This window comes from Etheostoma cragini, chromosome 10 (assembly GCF_013103735.1).
Source record: "Etheostoma cragini isolate CJK2018 chromosome 10, CSU_Ecrag_1.0, whole genome shotgun sequence".
Taxonomy (NCBI): domain Eukaryota; kingdom Metazoa; phylum Chordata; class Actinopteri; order Perciformes; family Percidae; genus Etheostoma; species Etheostoma cragini.
The window spans coordinates 18,610,565-18,630,667 of NC_048416.1; the positions used below are offsets into that span (position 1 = coordinate 18,610,565).

Sequence of the window (20,103 nt, forward strand, 5' to 3'; positions counted from 1 at the left end):
TGAACAAGTTTTATCTAGGTTTCAAGAAATTATTTTCACCTGTATGAACATTTAACATTGAAAATACCATTTGCAGTGAAACTTGAAGAGACTCGGTTTCCTAGTTAACAGCTTGTTGGCATTTTTTTGTATGCCCTCTCCATTACCAGAGGCCTATTCTGAAGCTTTATTTAATGTACACTGTGGTAAACAGTGTCTTTTTGCAGCTGAAAACACAACACTTGGATGCATGAGGAAGTATTCAACTATTTTTGTAGAAATTGGTAAAAACAGGAAAGCTTTTTTATAGTTTGTTAAAGTTGCCAACTCAAAAATCTCATGTGTCTGATTTATTAGGACAGTGAAATAGGACATGTTTCTAACAAAATGTGTACCTAAAAAATCTAAACATCCAGTTGATGATATATTTTCCCTGCGTACCTTGCATTTCACAAAACGTATTCTGTTTAAGCAGTTTGAAAGTATAGGGAGAATTTGAACACTGGTAGCTGGGGAATTTGATTTTGAGGGTTCATTAAATATGATGAAAAAATAATAGTATTGCTTTAGGCCCAACAATGGAGGATATCCTCAAAGATAAATGCCAACAAAACAAAAAGAAAATAAAGAAATAAATGGGAAGTGCTCACATTTATTACCTGACTTTGATAAGTCTGAACAATGGTATACAGCTTTAACATTTCATTATGAAAAACAAGATGTAAAGGTTGTTTTATGTTGCGTCAAACAACCAGATATTTATGAGCTAGAAGCTAAAGCAGCCAGGGAGTCTACAGCTAAACCATGGTCAATTTGAGATGACCTGCTGCTTTCTATTAAGTTTGATCTATGACTAAGAACAGCCAAAGTCGTTCCTCTCAGAGTCCGTGATTTATGCTGGGACAAGATTAATGATATGATTGTGACCAGTACATCTAACCAACAGCCCTATTTTTCATGATACATTATCCCTATATCACCAATCATTCAGAGTTCTGCAGTATGCTTCTTTAGTAACGCAAGAATAAAAGATTTATTTGAAAGTTTGATGTCCTTTACATACTCTAATAAAGCCGGGGTGAATGAATTAGCTAAATGTCTGTAGTTAAAACTCTTTTCAGCTTGTTGCTTTTCCTGTTTTCATTTTTGATCCAACGTTTACTGAGTATTTAGAAAGACGGAATGGGATTGTAAATAGTTCCTCTTAAAATTCAAGACCGGAGACAGCAGATAATATCCAAATGTTGGAATCTCTAAAATGTGGCAAAAATGAACTTGTTTTTATTGCACATTTCTACTTGTTTTTTCAACTGTTTTCCGCCTGCAGAATTTGCAGACATTGTGATCTGGTCTGTCAGATCGACATACACTCAATCTCTTTATCGAAAACAGGATTAATGGCCTTTACCTCTAACTGCACTTTGCGAGGAACACACATCGTTTGGAACACACATTGCACGCTTTACTCTGAACCAATACCCCATACAAACATTGGCTGCAGGTGGTGCACATGTACATGTGGTGCTACAGCTCATGAGTCTGATTTGTGCACAATAAATAAATCTTCTGCAGAAATGACAGATAGCTGTTATTCATCTGCTACCCATACAACAGTAGATACTGTGAAGTTTATTCTGGCCTGTCTATCATGAGTGGCGGTACCTCTAGGATGAACAAGAGAGGCTACATAGGCAAACTACATATGTGAAAATAACAAGATGTTTTGTCAATATGAATGCTGATTATTTTCCAATAATGTTGAAGTGACAGTATGAAAATGCAATGAGGTTTTGACATCCTACCTTTCAACATTTTGACAGCAACAGTTTTGCAGGTTGAGAGCTTGTCAATCCCAAAGGCAGAAGCCTCAACCACTTTTCCAAACGCTCCGTGGCCAAGAGTTTTGCCTGGCAAAGGAAGAAGGTATTTGGTAAGTGGAATTTCCTGTGCCTCGGGCAGAAAAATCAGACTAGATTTCCTGTCAGTCAGGCTATGGGTCTGTAATTAAAACAACACGCTGGCAGGCAATTTCTCTGGAGAATTTATGGCTCACGTAAGACTAGATGACAGCACAGGTCACTGAAAAGTGATGACCCCACACAACAGCTACAGAGAAGGGGGACATCTATTACATGTATCCTGATGTGACTGTGTATATTCACCATGAATCACTTTTAAAATGAACTTTTAACCATTTGTAACTTCTTCTGAGTGCTGATATTCACCCGCATTGCTCTGGGTAGTATCAGGTGTTTCTGCCAGACAACCAGAAATATCAGACACAGTGAAGTACATTAACGTAAGAGTAAAATCCTTTTTTTTTTTTTTTTATCTACATAATCCCATTTACCACCACCATTAACAAGGACATTACCTGCTGGGTTGTTTACATTTTCCTTCATCCAGCTAGCTAGCTAGCTTTTTACACACACTCATACTGCAAGATATTAGAAGCGTGACACTGGATGTTCTGTTAATGTTTAACATCCTTTCATTTGTGGAAAGTTAAGGATTTCAGTTTCTGTCAGCCTATCTAAAATGTAAAAGTAAACTAACTACCAGTGTCTAAAGTTAGCGCCTTATGATTGTGTGTAATATATGAAACTCTTTCAATATGAGACATTTCCCCGCACATTGAATTCTCACCTAGTCGCAGGCGGTCTCGGGGGAACTCCCATTTGCTGCTGTCATACTGAAGAAGATCATTCTGCTCCTCGAGGGGACACTCGTCGGGGTCAATGATGATAGACGGACCCATCTTATACTGTGGCGGTTGCTGAGGACAAACATAACATCCTGATTATCTTCAAGAAGTTTTTGACAAAGACAATCATGGCACAGCACCGAGTTTGAAATTAAGTTTAACTTCAAATGATCAGCAGGTGGTGAAAAATTTTGACATGTACATGACTATTAAAATCCTTGCTCTACACACGTCTTTTTTTGCATGGGCACATTATGTTCTTTATGAGTCAGGATATGTGGAAATCATAATCACCGGCTTTCAAAAGAAGCATGAGTCAGTTGCTTATGTAGAGTTATTGTAAAACGATCACTTCTGGCATGACACTATCCACAACTTCTGATTTAAAGAAATAACGCAATTTCTTACCTTCCTTAGCTTGCGGATGAAGAGGATAAGCATGAGCCAGAGGAATGTGGCTGCAGCTCCTGTACAAACCAAAATGATTACCTCAACGTTTGGCTTCCCTTCATCCCCTGAAAAAGAGAAGAACTGTTATCAACTACCAGACCTCTTTGGCAAAGAAGTACTTTTCATGAGCTCAAAAATTGTCACATAATATTGGCAGGAATTTTGGAGAATTGTGATCCAAAAGAAATGCTAGAAGAGAGCTTGGTATTTAAGTGGAGATGCTGAAACTTTTATTTCATGCCATTCTTTTGTTTATTTGTTTCTTCCAAATTTTATCTGAAACATTGTATACCAAAAGGAAGTGGAAACACACTTTGGTGTTTATTTCTGGCTTGTTTGGGACATGCACGCCATACTTTTTCCTATAATACACACCTATCCCTTGTGTATCTGTGGATATTGTTTCTGGCTCAAATTTCATGTGATCTTTGAAAAAACAGCCAAAGTAGAACATGCACACCACTTGATGGAATGGATAACAATAACCGTTGAATATCAAGAGAAATTCAAGTTCAGCTTTTGTAATAGGAATCTATTTAAGTGCCTAGACATGAACCAAACTGGTTGCATGATATATTATCTTCACTGCCATCTTCACCTTTTACATGCCATTCATTTTACATGACAACACAAGGTTGGTAGACATGCTAGTTCAATTATATACTGTGTGTTTCCAGTTCCTTGGCCGTTGTAGCAGTCAATCTCTTTGCACTCAGTAGTGGACCTTTTAACACTTCACAGAGGTCATGTCCTCAAGGTAAGGACCCTCAGCCAGAGCCTTGATCATAAAACCCTGGAAGGAATTTGCTGGGCATTCCTGGCAGCCACAGATTTTCTGACAGGGGAAAGTTTTCAAACTGAAGTCAGACCAGATCTATTTGTAGCAGTGACAAGAAAACATGAGGCCAAGAGGGCCTCTGAGCGGACATGCAGAATATGCATATGACTCTACTGCTTAGATGGATGATTAGTATATTTGATGTAATCTGTTATGATGTGACATGCCACACTGCCGGCAGTACACACCACTTCACACAGAAAAAACAGTATTGTATATGCAGGAGGTTGTTGGTGAGTGTTTATTTATTTTGATGGTTAGGTAATTGATATCTCAAGGTGTCTGAATGACTTACCGAGCACAGTAACAACAGCACTTGTTTTTGCGATTCCCTCAACATTGACGGCTACACACTCATAGAGACCTTCATCATCTTTCTTCACCCTCTCGATGGTCAGAACCCCATCCTTTCCCACAGTGATACCTGCAACACACAATCTCTCAGTCAAACTGATAAAGTCTAAAAATGTGTGGCATCAGACACTTGGAACTCTTGTTGCTGTAAAAAGTATGGCTGAAAACTAACCCGCTCTCGCCACAGCTGAAGTTGTGTTAATGTAGAATAATTGAATTTCTACTCTGATGTTTTAAACACGTTTAACCAGAAATATATTTTTCGTAAGAGCTCAGGTTATGAAATCATATGAAGAGGATTAAGCATACTTATTTTCCCACAGGATTTAGAGTGCAGGGATAATTGTGTGCAGGTAAATGCACCTATTACTACCTGAATCCCACTGAATGCAACGTTTACTTTGAAATATAAATTCAGCTTCAAAGGGCATCATCTGCGCTCAGCATCATATGTTTAGTTTACTTGTGCTTGGGAAAAATATGCCTTCCAACAAAGAAACATTTTCTCAACAAAAACAAAACGCCGACCTGGCTTTTGACACAATAGGAAACTGTCATAGGCTTATAGAGGGAATGACAGCTCCACCTGCTGATTACGTAGTCCTACTAATGACAAAATGTATTTATTCTCTTCTAGTCCTTCATCCAGTTTATGTAGTGCCACAACAGGATTGCATTTGTGCCACTGGTCACCAACATTAAAAAAAATTATAATGTATTATATAATGTATTATATGATGTTTGTAGCACAAGGATTTGTATTCTCAAGTTACCTGGGCCTTCTTCCACCGGAACGTCATTTTTGTTCCACATGATGTATGGACGAGGAACTCCCAGAGCTAAACAAGCCAGCATCAGGGTGCTGCTACTGTTCACATCTTGATTAGTCAGATTTTGACTCAGCCAGGGGCGTTTTCTCACTGCACCAAACAAAACAAAACAGAAATTTAGAATTAAAGATGCTATTGCTCTTTTACTATCTTGCTCAGACAGTGACTCATCAAGTGTTGCGAGTTGTTTTTTTGTGTTCCTGTGTGTGCTGACCAACAGAAACATCAGCTTCTTATATCCCCCTCTAACTTACCATCCACAATAAGTTCAGCTGTCTTGAGTTCAACCCTCTTGTAGAGCTTGTATGCTTGGCACTTGTAACCTTTATTGCTGTTTTGGGACACATTATGCAGATGGAGAGAAATGGAAATGGAGTTGCGGCTAAGCTGCAGACTGGAAACATTGGAAGTGATCGTTTGATTTCTGGAATCCAACCACTGTAGATATGTGTATAGGTAGCGAGTTGCTCGACAGGTGAGAATGACGTCATCCCCCTCAATGGCTGTCCGAGGCTTGGTGGTGATTTCTTCAGGGTGATCTAGAATGAATTAGGAAATAAGGATTCAGATGGTGTGAAATCCTTATCAGTTCAATCTTTAATGATCAGAATGGGTAGACTAGGTTAAAAACCTTACCTACTCTACCGGTTAGTTGATTTTGCCCTGCAGCTCAGTCAGCTCAGTTTAATTCTCCTGCTTCAGTTCACAATTTTGCGGAAACCAATCACAAACTGGCTTATCTACCTGGCGTGCTATTGGCGGATTTAACACAATGACAATAGAGAAGCTACCAAGCAGCTTCTTGTTGACATTCAACAGAGCGGCCACCAAACCCAACTCAAGCGCAGCAACCTGCTGATGGCGCTGCCGCTTCTACATCACCCGGATTGTTGGTTTGATTGGTTGAAGGACTGTCCAGTTGCGTACAGAGTCATTTGAACAACAGTGGGTCTCGAGACTTTGGGCGCCCGAGGTAAAAATTTGTATTAATGTGCATAAAGAAGCCAAGAAAAGATGGACAAATCTCCAAAAGGCATCAGAAGACAGATTAGACATTTGTATAATATGTCACAAAAAGTTAGATTTTATTTTCATCATTCTTTCAAAATAACAGAAAACAAAAAAAATGGCGTCTGCAAAAATGTGGACACCCTGCAGAGTTTATAGCATGCACCGCCACCTTTGGAAAGCTGAGAAATGACAGCGTCATGGATTGTTCTCAATCATTGTCTGGAAAGACCAGGTGATGTCAATCTTAAGATTTTAAATACCAAGACTCATCTGACCTTGCCTCAACAATCAGCACCATGGGTACTTCTAAGCAGTTCTAGAAAACTGAAATAGTTGATGCTCACAAAGCAGGAAAAGGCAATGAGAAGATAGCAAAGCTAGCTTTCAGATGCGAATATCCTCTGTTCCGAATGTAATTAAGAAATGGCAGTCATCAGGAACAGAGGAAGTTAAAGCAAGATCTGGAAGACCAAGAAAACTATCAGGCAGAACAGCTCCCAGGATTGTTAAAAAAGCAAGTCCAAACCCACGTTTGACTGCACGATCCATCCAGAAAGACCTGGCAGACACTGGAGTTGTGGTACACCGTTCCACTTTAAAGAGATACTTGTAAAAACATGGTCTTCATGGAAGAGTCATTCTTCTAAGAAGAGTCATCAGAAGAAAACCTCTTCTATGTCCTCACCACAAAAATCAGCGTTTGAAGTTTGCAAATGAATATAGATAATCCTGATGCATTGTGGAAAACAAGTTCTGTGGACCGATGAGGTTAAAATAGCTCTTTTTGGCCGGAATGAGCCAACGTTTAAAGAAGAAAGGGCACAAGCTTTAATGAAAAGAACCTCTGTCCAACTGTTAAGCATGGGGGTGAATGAATCATGCTTTGGGGTTGTATTGCAGCAAGTGGCACAGGGAACATTTCACAAGTAGTGGGAAAAATAGGTTCAATAAAATTTCAGCAAATTTTGGACGGTAACTTCATGCCATCTGTGAAAAAGCTGAAGTTAAAGAGAGGACGGCTTCTACAAATGGATAATGATCCTAAACACACCTCAAAATCCATGGTGGATTACATCAAGAGGCGTAAACTGAAGGTTTTGCCATGGCCTATACAATCTCCTGATCTCAACATAATTGAAAATCTATGGATAGACCTTAAAAGAGCAATGCGTGACGGACAGCCCAGAAATCTCAAAGAACTGGAAGACTTTTGTAAGGAAGAATGGCCGAAGATACCTCAGAAAAGAACTGAAAGACTCTTGGCTGGCTACAAAAAGCGTTTACAAGCTGTGACACTTGCCAAAGGGGGAAGTACAAAGTATTAACTCTTCAGGGTGCCCAAACTTTTGCAGACGCCATTTTTTTGTTTTCTGTTATTTTGAAAGTGTAAATGATGGAAATAAAATATAACTTTTTGTGACATATTATTCAAATGTCTAATCTGTCATTTGATGCCTTTTCTTGGCTTCTTTATGCACATTAATACAAATTTTTACCTGGGGTGCCCAAACTTTTGAGCCCCACTGTATGCCCGTTTGTCGCGCCTCTTTTCCCCAGACCAATGCTCAATCTCAACTCTATTGAGCTTGGCTTGGTCTGGTAATAGCCAGACTACAGAATGGGGTCAACTACAGTAAATAATTTGAATAAAGAGCATTTTACCGTGCCATCTGTTTTACATACATGAACGGAGACAGGTATCCTGTTGGCCTGAGATCTTCTTGGACAATAGTTTTGAACAAAAAGCTGCTTGTCACAATGACTAGAATGTTAAATTTGCAGTTATTTCCTGTTTCATCACTGTATATTGGAAGCACGTTGCCGGTGGGCAGCATTGCTGATGCCACACTCAGTCTGCACTGGATCTAGGCCCCAGGGGAACCAGACCGTGTTTGTTTATTCAGATTTCTGGAAAGCATTCTGTTTTCCATAAAAGAAGACAGCTATTATTACAATTGTCCTCTTTTCTTTTTCTTTTTAGTTTTTTTAGCAGCATTCTGCATCTTACTCACGTCTGAAAGATAACTAGATATATTCTAGTTCTATCATTCTATAATTTAGAATTGGATTTCTGCCACTCTGGGAGAATGTTTTTTTCAATTATCGGTTCACCTACATCCATCCCTCTCCAAAAGCAATCTTTCACTCATTCAGCATTAGAGGAAAGGTGAGTCACTTATTTGCAAAGTGAACTGTGCTTGTGTGCATCATCCCCATTATTATTAGATACATGTCTCAATGGATATTCATTCTGGAAACATTTGGACATGCTCTAATGATCATAAAAAAGTAAACTCTCATAGCAGAGGGTTTACAGAAAGAGGAATGATCTGCTGGCATTGGAGCAGGAATGCAGTTATTCATAGCTGTTTTTAAACGTGTGCCATTATAGCACTCCGTATGGCCCAGGACATGTTTGCCTCTCTTCCGCCCTGAAGCCGTTCAGCTACAGTGGAAGATTGTTTTAATTAATGCCCCATTTGTTTTTTTTATTGCACAATGCAATCTGCACATTTCTTTCCTGTTTATGCCATTAATTGCAGCGTGTATTTACGTGTAGATCATTTGAAAGAATCCAGTGTACAGAATACTGTGCTTTGCAATTAGTGCAACAGCATATTCTGTAGGAACTTTTAGCTGAGCAGTTGCAATTTAAATGTTGATATTTCATATTATTGTGACCTGCTTACCACCAACGTAAAAAGGGATTGTCATCTTGCTGGTGCCATCCTCATTCTGGGCCACACAGGAGTACATTCCTGACACGCTAGCTTCTCCTATCACCAGGGTGCTCACAGTCTAATTGGGATAAATACGACAGTTATTTCAGATTGTTCAAAGCAGAACATGTTGGGACAGATAAACAAGAAAATGCTTAGTATCATAATTCATAATTCCACTTAGACCTATTCTTGGGGTTTCAATCACCATCAGAGCAATGGGTCCCTGTTAACAGGCGGGTGAGAGGTCCGGAGCCTGGTCTGTTTTATACTCTCCAGTGCATCACATTAATGTAAGGATACATCTGGAGTTTAAAGCCTACTGAGTCTCCTTTAGACCTGAGCTATAGATCTACTGCCAGGGCTCCATATCCACTTCCTGGAAAGCACTTCTAATGCCACACTCAATTTTGTCATTGCACCAGTACAACATTTTAATGGCTTAAATAGACAAAATAATAAGTGAAACTTGGGTGAGGGCCGGACGGCATGGGGCTCTGTTTAGTGTTCATGGTGACATCTGTTTTTTGGGGGCAGTCAGCTACATCAAAGAGAGAGTGAATGATGTGGGTGTATGCTGGCCTACACTTCCCGGGCTTGTAGGAGCTATTGTGCTGACTCTCAAGACACACAGCTGTAGCGATGAAACAATGTCAGCGTCCCTGTACTTACAATGCTCACCATAGACATATTCAGTAAAGAAATAAGTGTTTAAAAGTTATTTAATATTGTCCAATTGAGGCAGCTCTGACACTTGTTAAAACACTGATGGAGTGGCCTTATGGTATTATGTTATGGCTATTACTCACTATGATGTAACCCGAGCTTCAACACAGTCATTCAAACAGTTGTGCACAGTCCCTAAGAGGTGACCTGACCAGACGCACTGTGACCTTAGTGCCTACGCCTTACCCCTGTGTTTTTCTTATATTATGACCCGGGCCAGTCTCCCTCTCTACTGGGCCTTCTGGGTAAGCACTCAGAGGCCCGACCCTGACTACGTTCTTATTCACGGGCCAACACGATTTATGTGGGGTGACAGAGAGGAATTCACTTCTAACAAATCCATCTTCTTTTAAACTGTTGCTTGTTATCATTGACCCTTAGTCCTAACCCTCATAAAGCACCAGCGTTTGGCCACAAGTACTTGTAAATAGGTGGTGCCTCCCTATTTATGTCAGAGACATATTAGAACTGATGCCCTGTGAAAATTGCCAAATTTACAATTACTTGGTAAGAAAATAATTTATATGATTGTTTCATTCTGTGCTTAGTCAGTCCGCAGGAGTTAGTAAATCCCCTAGTTTTGCACAAGAAACAGAGGGGAAAAAAGTGAACAAAAAGATTTGGATTGCAAATGATCACTGATACTTTCTCCAGCAAAAAACCTTTGTGCCTATAATTCTGTTGCCTAATTTGACCCAGCCTGCTGTAATAGGTTTCTAACCTAATCCTTTAGACAGACTCTTGCAAGGCAGTGGAGGCCTGCTCTTAATTTTGTTTAGGGTGAACAGTTTTAGTAACAGGCACCCACAGGACAGCAATGTGACATGGCAACATGTGTTTGATGTTTCCTCGTAAAAGCAGATAGACTGGTAGATCCCTCATTGATACCTTAGTGTTGCAAAAAACAATATTTTAATTTGTAAAACAACTTCACAATTGCCTAAATTAATAGCTGCAACAGACTATTTCTATCTGCTTAAATGTGCTGTTTTCATGATCAAGCCTTGCTTCTATAATACCATTACATACAATTACAGCTGTTTTTCAGTGTGTATAGAGGCTTATCTTTACAGGCAATGTCGAAAGGGGAGAATCTATAAATGTCTTTTCTCTGCTCTTGGCACACGCATGGCTTAACGCCATATAACTTTTGTTCATGTTTAAAAGGCTTAACTCCAAGAGTCTCAACAGCCGAAAATATTAACTGATGTCCGAATAAAAGATGTTTCTCTGGCAAGTCCAAGGATGAAGCTGCAGCTGCTTCATTTACAGGCCTTCTTCATCTGAAAAAACTGTGAAATGGAGGGTGCATTTCACTCCAGTAGGGGGAAATGAACTGTGTCTGTCAGTTAAACGTGCACCATTTCCAAGGACAGGAACAATCTGGTAGAGATCTTGCTCGTTATAGGAAAGCTTTTATACGAAAGGAAAACCAATGTAGTTATCCAAATATGTTAAATTTTTGTTGCAAATGTAGTTAATATACAGTATTTATCAATATAACATCTTCCTTTTTAAATGCACCAAATCATATGCGGGAAGCCAAGGGATTTTCCCATATTTTTCTGGTTGCTTAGTCCAAGAATAAATAAAGCCTTTTTAAGAAAAGCAATGAAAAACAAGACTCACTTCTTCAAAAGGGACTGCTGAGGGCTTTTCCTGGGTTTTGGTCACAAATAAGTCAAAACTAATGCACAAAATGAATAATTCTTAGTGAGGAGAAGTACAGCATAACTGCCAATAGAAGAAAAATGATCAGGATTTATTAATCTCAGATGATGCATCTGACTTTCAAGCCCTAGCCACAGCTATTGGATATTCTCTACATCTCAAGGCCTCTTCTTGATCCACTAGGATGTAAAACTGTTGAGTTGGGCACTGCTATTTATCAACTACATTTTTTATTAATTTTTTTTTATTAAGTGTGCTACAAGTACATCCGCTGTTAAAAAAAACATATGGAAACACAAAGCATAAAGTTAAACCACATACCTTGTTTTTTCCTTTAACCAGTTCAGGTTTGACACTTATGCTCTTAATCCAGTTGTGAGAGTAGTTTCTCCTGTCATCAATGTTGACCGGTATTGGCTCAGTATTTGCAATGCAACTGCAGGACAGAAAGAATTTAATAAGACCATGTAGCCATGCTGTCAGTATTAAACAATAAAACACAGAATAAGAACGCTGAATTCCATGTTGTTTTAATTGGGAAATTATCCTACTGTAAAAACCCTAATTCTGAAAGGCTGAGGGTATTTTAAAAGACCACTGACTCATCAGACCAAAACCAGGTCTAGACCAACTTGTCTGGGTTATAAAACCAAGAGAAAGCATTGATTTGACCCCCACCCCTAAACCCTTCACCGCCCGTGGTGGGGAACAATCATCCTGATGAGAGGAGACCAGAGGAGGAAACAGCAATAGCGACAGGAAGGGCTGTGCTATGCGTCACCTCGTACAGGAACGTTCTGGCCAGAGGAGATAAGGTTGAGCCTAAGACCTTGGCGGTCAACAAGGGGCAGCTGATAACTTCTCAACTTTGTGATAAAGACACCCCCATATTTCTGCCCCCCCTACATTATCAGGCGTATTCCACATCCAACATAGCAAACTACCCTCATGTCTAAATCCTCCTCACATGCTCCAATTCCCCTTCTCTTTAAACTCCCAAGGATTTAGATGAGATATGATCTTGAAGGGCTACATGTTGGATTTACAGTGACAGGTTCTTTGCAGGGTCAAGGCTGTATAAAACAAACATTTTGCACAATTGGCCTCCCACCAGGCTATAGCTGTTCCTTTGTCTCATTAGCTGCCTGCCACTGTTCCTAGTGCAAGCCCTGATTATCTTTAGGCCTGCAGAAAGAGTTGCTCTGACCCAACATACGCTCTAAGATAAATCTTGCAAGTACAACTGGGTTTTTGAGATATAAAAAAAAGAACAGAGGGACTGGTGGATTAACACCATCGAACAAGGAACATAATTTTTTTTTTTTTTTTTGCAGTGGTCCACAATGTTCTTTTTGTGAATGGTGTTGAGGCCCGATAACCCAAGGGTAATGGCCCATTGTTTTCTCCCAACTCACAGGTCTCCTGCTGTCACTGACGAGCCAGGTCACAGGGAACGTTCATCTTGTTTGTGGGTTCACTACCAGGTTGGTATTCATGCAGTGATGTCACTCATACACTCAATTCTATTCAGCTGTGTAAAAGCTATGGGAATATGAGATTGATTTATCTCCCCGGTGTTTCCCCATCAGCCTACAGAACCACGGACCACAAACGAGAGGGCAGTTCTCCAAGGCTGCGTATCTTTGATTAATGTGTCATATTTTGGGCCTGATTCTATTCAGTTAATGTAGATATTTTATACAGTGGGATCCCTGGGCTGTTCTGGTGGCTCTGGACCCTACACTTATCAACTGTTAACACTTATCAACTGATGCTGTTTGTCTGTGTTTTGGGATTACAACTCCAGTATCGTGGTGGTATTACGTTTTTGTCCTTCAACACAGCTGTTAAATTTGTGCAAAATGCTTTGGTTCAGCTCAAAAGATAAAAAACACACAAATTGCGTAAACAGGTTTTTGGAGAAAAAGAAAGTTCCAGAGTTAAGTGTCCCCTGAATAAAATATTTTAATCTCCTGTAAACTGGTAGCTAAATCTTAACATACAGTACACAACAGGTAACTAAGTGAAACACCACACTCAATCCAGGACCACTATATTGTAACTAGTGGCATGTAATTGATCTTGAATCAGATTATGTTGGGTATTCAAAATCAGGAAAACTTTCCCTTTGATATTCTTTTAACTCTTCAAGATTGGAGGAAGTAACAGAACATCTAGTTTAAACATTTTAATTCTTCAATTCTACATGCTGGAACATAGCAATATGGTGACTCACTCAATAAGCGCAGGGTCTGAGTGACATGGTTGCCAGAGCCAAGTGATGTTTGGCAAGGGCACCCCGTAAGCAGTGCAGGTTAGCTGGTGCTGTTTGCCAAACATGTAGGGCTGCACGTCCACAGAGGCAAGCTCTGCCTCTGAAATGGTTGGCTTTACTGTCAGAGAGAAGTGCACAAAAACACATATAAGTACACAGACACACAAGAGAGAGAGAGATAACAACAACAGGTTAGATGCACCATCCACCATCCAAGCCCAGTTGTGGAATCTCATAATGTCTTTTTAATGTGGGCCGACAGTCATGATGGATAGCCATGAAAAAAGTGCCATTGACACCAGTTGCACTTTAGACACTGTGTAAGAGAAGAATGGCAGGATGATTGGATAGCCTGGGGCTGTAGGTTAAAGAACAACCCCACTGTGGCCCATCCCCAGGTCACTGAATCAACCATGTGCACTGCAATCAACAGCAGACACTACACACAGTGACATAGCTTGGCAAACCACAAAACTTGCATCCTGCCACACACCCATCAGCACATTCATCATCATTCAACAGCTCTATTGATGAACAAAGAATAAATAGTTTGATAATTGATACCAGGAATCTCTCTTCACTTCCGTGTCCTACAATAAATTATTGTTTTGCAAAGCGGGACGGTCAAGGACCATAAATTAAGTTTATACAAGCCAAAGAGGGCTGGTTTTTACATTTTTTGGCAAGCTTATGGGATTCCTGAATAAACATTAAAGAATGCAATGAAAATAGCTCTGCCCCCAGTGGCATGCATGAAATAACTGACACACACTTCTCTGTTCTCAGGCAGACTTCATTCAAATTTTATATGCTAAAACATGTATAACCTCTTGTGTTAACAGTTATCAGTAGCCTTCACAAAGTCATCAAAACAATAAATGACATGCTCAGTACTTCTTTTTCTCAAGCTGTATACATATTGTATGGAACATGTTGTTTAAATGTGCCGTGCTACACTGTATTTACGCATGGTGAGGATGCAAATAAATGCTAGGGAATGGGGGGTGGGCTGGAATGGTTGTGAGTCTGTGTGCAGAATAGAGCCCAGGCCATTTACACACTGCGCCAAGCCCCTTCAAAAGAGCCCCAATAATCAACAACAGCTGCCCCTGCTACGTCAATCCAGCCCTGGAATCAACAAGCCCCCAAATTCCTCTCATACTAGAGCAGCTACCTGCCGTCCAGTGAACTGCACTGAAAGCAGCTAGAGTGCTGGGGTAGCCTCAGTCCAAAGCCAAGGCTTCATTTCCTTGGGATCAGCAGTCATTATAAAGTTTATGGCAACAGCTTACCATCGACTACCAGCGTGTAGCTCAGATTCCTCGACAAGCCCTTCACTTGGTTGCCCAGGCTTATGGTGAAGACCCCAGCATGCTTCTGCTGCAAGTCAGTGATGATCAAGTTAAAACCAGACATCTTGTAACAGGTGGAATTCTTGATGATAGGGACCCCATCCTTGTACCTAAAAGTTGGAGGCAGGGAAAGGTTTTAAAACTGTGGATAAATAATAACAATCAATGAAAAGAAGTAACTGGAAAGTTGACTTATAAAGTTATAATTCAGGATTTGCCAAAGCAAATAATGTAGGTGCTCCTACTCTTTATACATAGTCAGCAGTTTTTATTGTGAGTGTAAACCATTACTTACCATACTATCATGTCTGGTGGTGGCAGAGCATTTACCTTGGGCTCAAATACAAGCTTTTTTCTACCTTCTTTGGCAGTCACCGTACTAGGTCGCTCATGCTTATAAGAGACATTGAGGAACGGATGCTCTGGAACAAAAGATTAATAACAGTCCGAAAGCAAAGTTATCATCATATTGTCATAGAATTGCCACAGTCGCATAATAATTGAGATACTAAAATGCTTTATATGTGTGGTGATCTGGTAGTAGTTAATACTTTGTAATAAACTTTAGAGTTCACGGGAGAAGTCAGATTTTTAATCCAAGTATACTTACCATAGACAAGGACTTTTGCTGAGACATTCTTGTATATCGTGGGTTCAAGCTCAGCTTTGCAGCGGTAAACTCCCTTATCCTCCATGGTAATGTTTGGCAAGATTAAAGCTTTGCTCATCACAAAAACCTTAGCAGGGCGGACTTCTGTCTTGTTCGTATAAAGATTATTTTCCTGAAGACAAAGGAAGTACCATAAACTCCACTTGCGATGGTTCCTTTTACATACAGGTGTATAGTTTCAAAAGTAAATCCTGAATCCTTACTCTCTTTTTTGGAATATCCCATGTGAAGTTGATTCTTCCATTATAGGTAGTCTCACCAGTGCAGTTGAGCATTAAGGTGTCTCCAACCAACACTTTGACACGATCTGGGGTGATCTTCACATTATTAAGAACAATAGCTGTAAAATGGAAAATATATTATTTAATAATGTGTATGTGTGTGTGTGTGTGTGTGTGATTGTGTGTGTGTTTGTGTGTGTATATGTATATATACAGGCCAAAAACTTGGACACACCTTCTCATTCAATGTGTTTCCTTTATTTTCATGACTATTTACATTGTAGATTATCACTGAAGGCATCAAAACTATGAATGAACACAAATGGAATTATGTACTTAACAAAAAAGTGTGAAATAACTGAAAACATGTCTTATATTCTAGTTTCTTCAAAGTAGCCACCCTTTGCTCTGATTACTGCTTTGCATACTTTTAGCATTCTCTTGATGAGCTTCAAGAGGTAGTCACCTGAAATGGTTTCCCAACAGTCTTGAAGGAGAACCTAGAGAGGCTTAGCACTGCGGTCAGCTCTCCTCAAACCATCTTGATTGGGTTCAGGTCCGATTACTGTGGAGGCGCAGAACTCCATCACTCTCCTTCTCTGTTAAATGGCCCTTACACAGCCTGGAGGTGTGTTTGGGTTCATTGTCCTGTTGAAAAATAAATGATGGTCCAACTAAACGCAAACTGGATGGGATGGCATGCCGCTGCAGGATGCTGTGGTAGCCATGCTGGTTCAGTATGCCTTCAATTTTGAATACATCCCCAACAGTGTCACCAGCAAAGCCCCCCCACACCATCACACCTCCTTCTCCATGCTTTACCGTGGGAACCAGGCATGTAGAAACCATCCGGTCAGTTTTTCTGTGTCGCACAAAGACACGGCGGTTGAAACCAAAGATCTTAAACTTGGACTCATCAGTCCAAATCCTAGATTTCCACTGGTCTAATGTCCATTCATTGTGTTTCTTGGCCCAAAAATCTCTTCTGCTTGTTGCCTCTCCTTAGCTGTGGTTTCCTATCTGCTATTTGACCATGAAGGCCTGATTCGCACAGTCTCCTCTTAACAGTTGTTCTTGAGATGTGTCTGCTGCTAGAACTCTGTGTGGTATTCATCTGGTCTCTAATCTGAGCTGCTGTTAACTTGCTATTTCTGAGGCTGGTGACTAGAATGAACTTATCCTCAGCAGCAGAGGTGACTCTTGGTCTTTCTTTCCTGGGGCGGTCCTCATGTAAGCAAGTTCGTTGTAGTGCTTGATGGTTTTTGTGACTGCACTTGGAGACACATTCAAAGTTTTAGAAATTTTCCGGACCGACTGACCGTCATTACCTAAAGTAATGATGGCCACTTATTTCTCTTTAATTAGCTGATTGGTTTTTGCCATAATATGAATTCTAACAGTTGTCCAATAGGGCCGTCGGCTGTGTATCAACCTGACTTCTGCACAACACAACTGATGGTCCCAACTCCATTAATAAGGCAAGAAATTCCACTAATTAACCCTGACAAGGCACACCTGTGAAATGAAAACCATTTCAGGTGACTACCTCATGAAGCTTATTGAGAGAACACCAAGGGTTTGCAGCGCTATCAAAAAAGCAAAGGTTGAAGAAACTAGATTATAAGACACGTTATTAGGCTATTTGACCAAGGAGAGTGATGGAGTTCTGCGCCTCCACATTCAACGGACCTGAACCCAATCAAGATGGTTTGAGGAGAGCTGACCACAGTGCTAAGCCTCTCTAGGTTCTCCTTCAAGACTGTTGGGAAACCATTTCAGGTGACTACCTCTTGAAGCTCATCAAGAGAATGCCAAACGTGTGCAAAGCATTAATCAGAGCAAAGGGTAGATACTTTGAAGAAACTAAAATATAAGACATGTTTCCAGTTATTTCAAACTTTTTTGTTAAGTACATAATTCCATTTGTGTTCATTCATGGTTTCGTTGCCTTCAGTGATAATCTACAATGTAAATAGTTATGAAAATAAAGGAAACACATTGAATGAGAAGGTTCGTCCAAATGTTTGGCCTATAAAAAGACTCAAAAAATGCTCAAGAAACAGAGTAATTGACACAAATCTATATTTTTCATAAAGCAAGTTGGGCCAGAAAGACAACAGACTCACTCAGTCTTCTAGGGATGTATGTTGAGTGGAACTCACGACCGTTGACCTTGGTGGTACAGGTGAGCATAGTGAACTCAGTGGCGGGATCATAGGGAATCTTGAATCCGACCATTGGATCCCATACCATTTCCTTTTTAACCTTCCCTGGTAATGGTCGGAGCTGTGATCAAGAGAGTAGAGCAGAGTTTTGTCAATACCATGGGTAGTAAATTATGTTCAATAAAGATTACTGAGCTCAACGGAATGAAGTGTAATGCACCAAACATAATTTTATATGTAACTCATGGTCTACTGGGCTCAGCTGGGGACAGACCAACATCGGTTAAAGTGAAGGTCTAATTAGTTTTTATTGTGTCATGGAGTGTAACCCCTGCAATCATTTATGCAATGGAGCACAAAACACTGTGGACTCGGAAAAGGAAGTACGTGCAGTTTGTTCTCCTGCCAGAGGTTGGGCTGGGAGAGTAAGCAAGGGAAGGAAAGGGAGCAGGAAGGAAGGGTGCCATAGGTTTTACCACCAGCAGGAAAGTCACACAACCACTATCTGTGCCATCTGAGTCAGATGTGATTGTCTACGGTAGGCACTATGTCACATCGTTGCATATCAACAACAAAAAGCACCGTATGGCATGGTAACCTTTTTAAGATGGCTTTCACCATGACCACAATGAGTTGACAGAAAGATAAAAAGCATCGTGCAAACCACATCACTGAGGGAGCTCTCCTCCACTGCCATCTTTACTTTAGCTGCATTCTGTTATCAAATGTCACAATTCTCATAAGTTACCTGTTGTTTTCTGACACAGGGTGTACTGTTTTTTCAACTGCATTTCCGGATGTTTGTAAAGAAGGGGGACTAAATTTTGTCTGGAGTCTATTCTGAGAAAAACACTCTTAGAGCACCTTCCTGCTCTTACAGGAAGCAGACAGAAAGACTCCATTTGCTTCCCCTGAGCTTCCCTCAGACAAGACACTGTCCCTCATCTGTTTTTGTGTGCTAGAGTGATTTAACACACAAAAGGGTGTGAGAACCAGCGAGATGGCTTAAGCACAGACATTTTCTTTCTTCCAAAGATGACAAGTAAGGATGCTTGCTGGGGTATTAATAGCAATCTTGCTTTCTCAGGGGGGTCCTCAGAGTTAGTGCAGGGGGGGCCATCAAATTGTTAAAAACTATTATTATTTTTTTATTTAAATGCCTGAAAATGTCTGAAAATATACATTAAAGCCAACACATTAATAAATTACAACAAAAATAACTTAAATTTAATTTACATATTGAAGATAGGTTTACTATAGGTTACTATGGTAGCTGACCAGCCGTACAGTTAAGCTTAAAGATTCACTGTGCCTTCTGCATGTATGTTTATTGTTAATACATGATGCATACATGTGCAAGTCAGTTGCATACAATATATGTAGTAGGGGTCCCTACTTGGTCTCTCTTCAGCTAAGGGGTCCCTGGTCTAAAAAACATTAAAAAACCCTGGTATATGGAACACAGTACAAGAAAACAACGTGAAAGTGGAAGTCTCGAGCAGAAGGTGAGAACTGATCATCTTTGTGAGGCCTTACCCCTGTGAGTTTTACAACAGCATCTGGAGAGGAAGTCCGGCAGGGGACCACAAGTCTGGTCTCATGGCTGTAGATGAACAAGATTTCAGGTGACTGATAATGGGGCACCACAAATGGTTGCTTGGGATCTGAGAGACAAAAAAAATACCCATAAAGAGATTGAAAAAAAAGGGGAACCAGAAGTCACATTTTAAAGCAGATGTGACCCCCTACATTTTGTCTTTTGGGATAACAATGTTTTGTGGCAAATTTACAGCTGTTGTTTTGAAAAAAGAAAACACGTTATGGTAGAGCTGAGTTCAGCAGTGCAATTGAATCAGGGCAACCAACAGAGAAATCAAATCTCAGATCAGTTCATTCTAAGCAGATGAGGCAGCAGAGCACAGTTAGAGCAATCAGGCTAGTTGTGTGTTCCTAATGGGCAGTCAGGCATCACACAATTGCTGTGGGAACTTCATGACTACCCAAACAGTCTGCGATTGGTGTGAGGTCAAGCAGTAGTGGTGTGATAAAGGAACTATTATTTGAAAAGTAAGCATGGAAAATGATGTATTAAACCGCTAAAGGGCTTTAAAAAAGACAGAGTTAGACTAAACACAAG

General features: G+C 40.2%; 1 protein-coding gene across 2 annotated transcripts in view; it reads right to left on the reverse strand.

Moving 5' to 3' along the window:
• The window catches only part of kdrl (kinase insert domain receptor like), a 49,207-nt gene that overhangs the window by 17,637 nt on the left and 11,467 nt on the right, over positions 1–20,103 (reverse strand). For both annotated transcript variants that reach the window (XM_034883644.1, XM_034883643.1), the window contains exons 4-18: positions 19,503–19,630; positions 17,928–18,087; positions 15,784–15,920; positions 15,521–15,692; positions 15,206–15,332; positions 14,851–15,020; positions 13,520–13,676; positions 11,605–11,719; positions 8,857–8,965; positions 5,410–5,694; positions 5,099–5,245; positions 4,267–4,395; positions 3,092–3,198; positions 2,626–2,755; positions 1,782–1,886 (exon numbers count right to left, since the gene is read on the reverse strand). In XM_034883644.1, coding sequence (XP_034739535.1) covers positions 1,782–1,886; positions 2,626–2,755; positions 3,092–3,198; positions 4,267–4,395; positions 5,099–5,245; positions 5,410–5,694; positions 8,857–8,965; positions 11,605–11,719; positions 13,520–13,676; positions 14,851–15,020; positions 15,206–15,332; positions 15,521–15,692; positions 15,784–15,920; positions 17,928–18,054 — 2,017 coding nt within the window. In that variant the 5' untranslated portion in view covers positions 18,055–18,087; positions 19,503–19,630. The remainder of the gene's footprint in view (positions 1–1,781; positions 1,887–2,625; positions 2,756–3,091; positions 3,199–4,266; positions 4,396–5,098; positions 5,246–5,409; positions 5,695–8,856; positions 8,966–11,604; positions 11,720–13,519; positions 13,677–14,850; positions 15,021–15,205; positions 15,333–15,520; positions 15,693–15,783; positions 15,921–17,927; positions 18,088–19,502; positions 19,631–20,103) is intronic.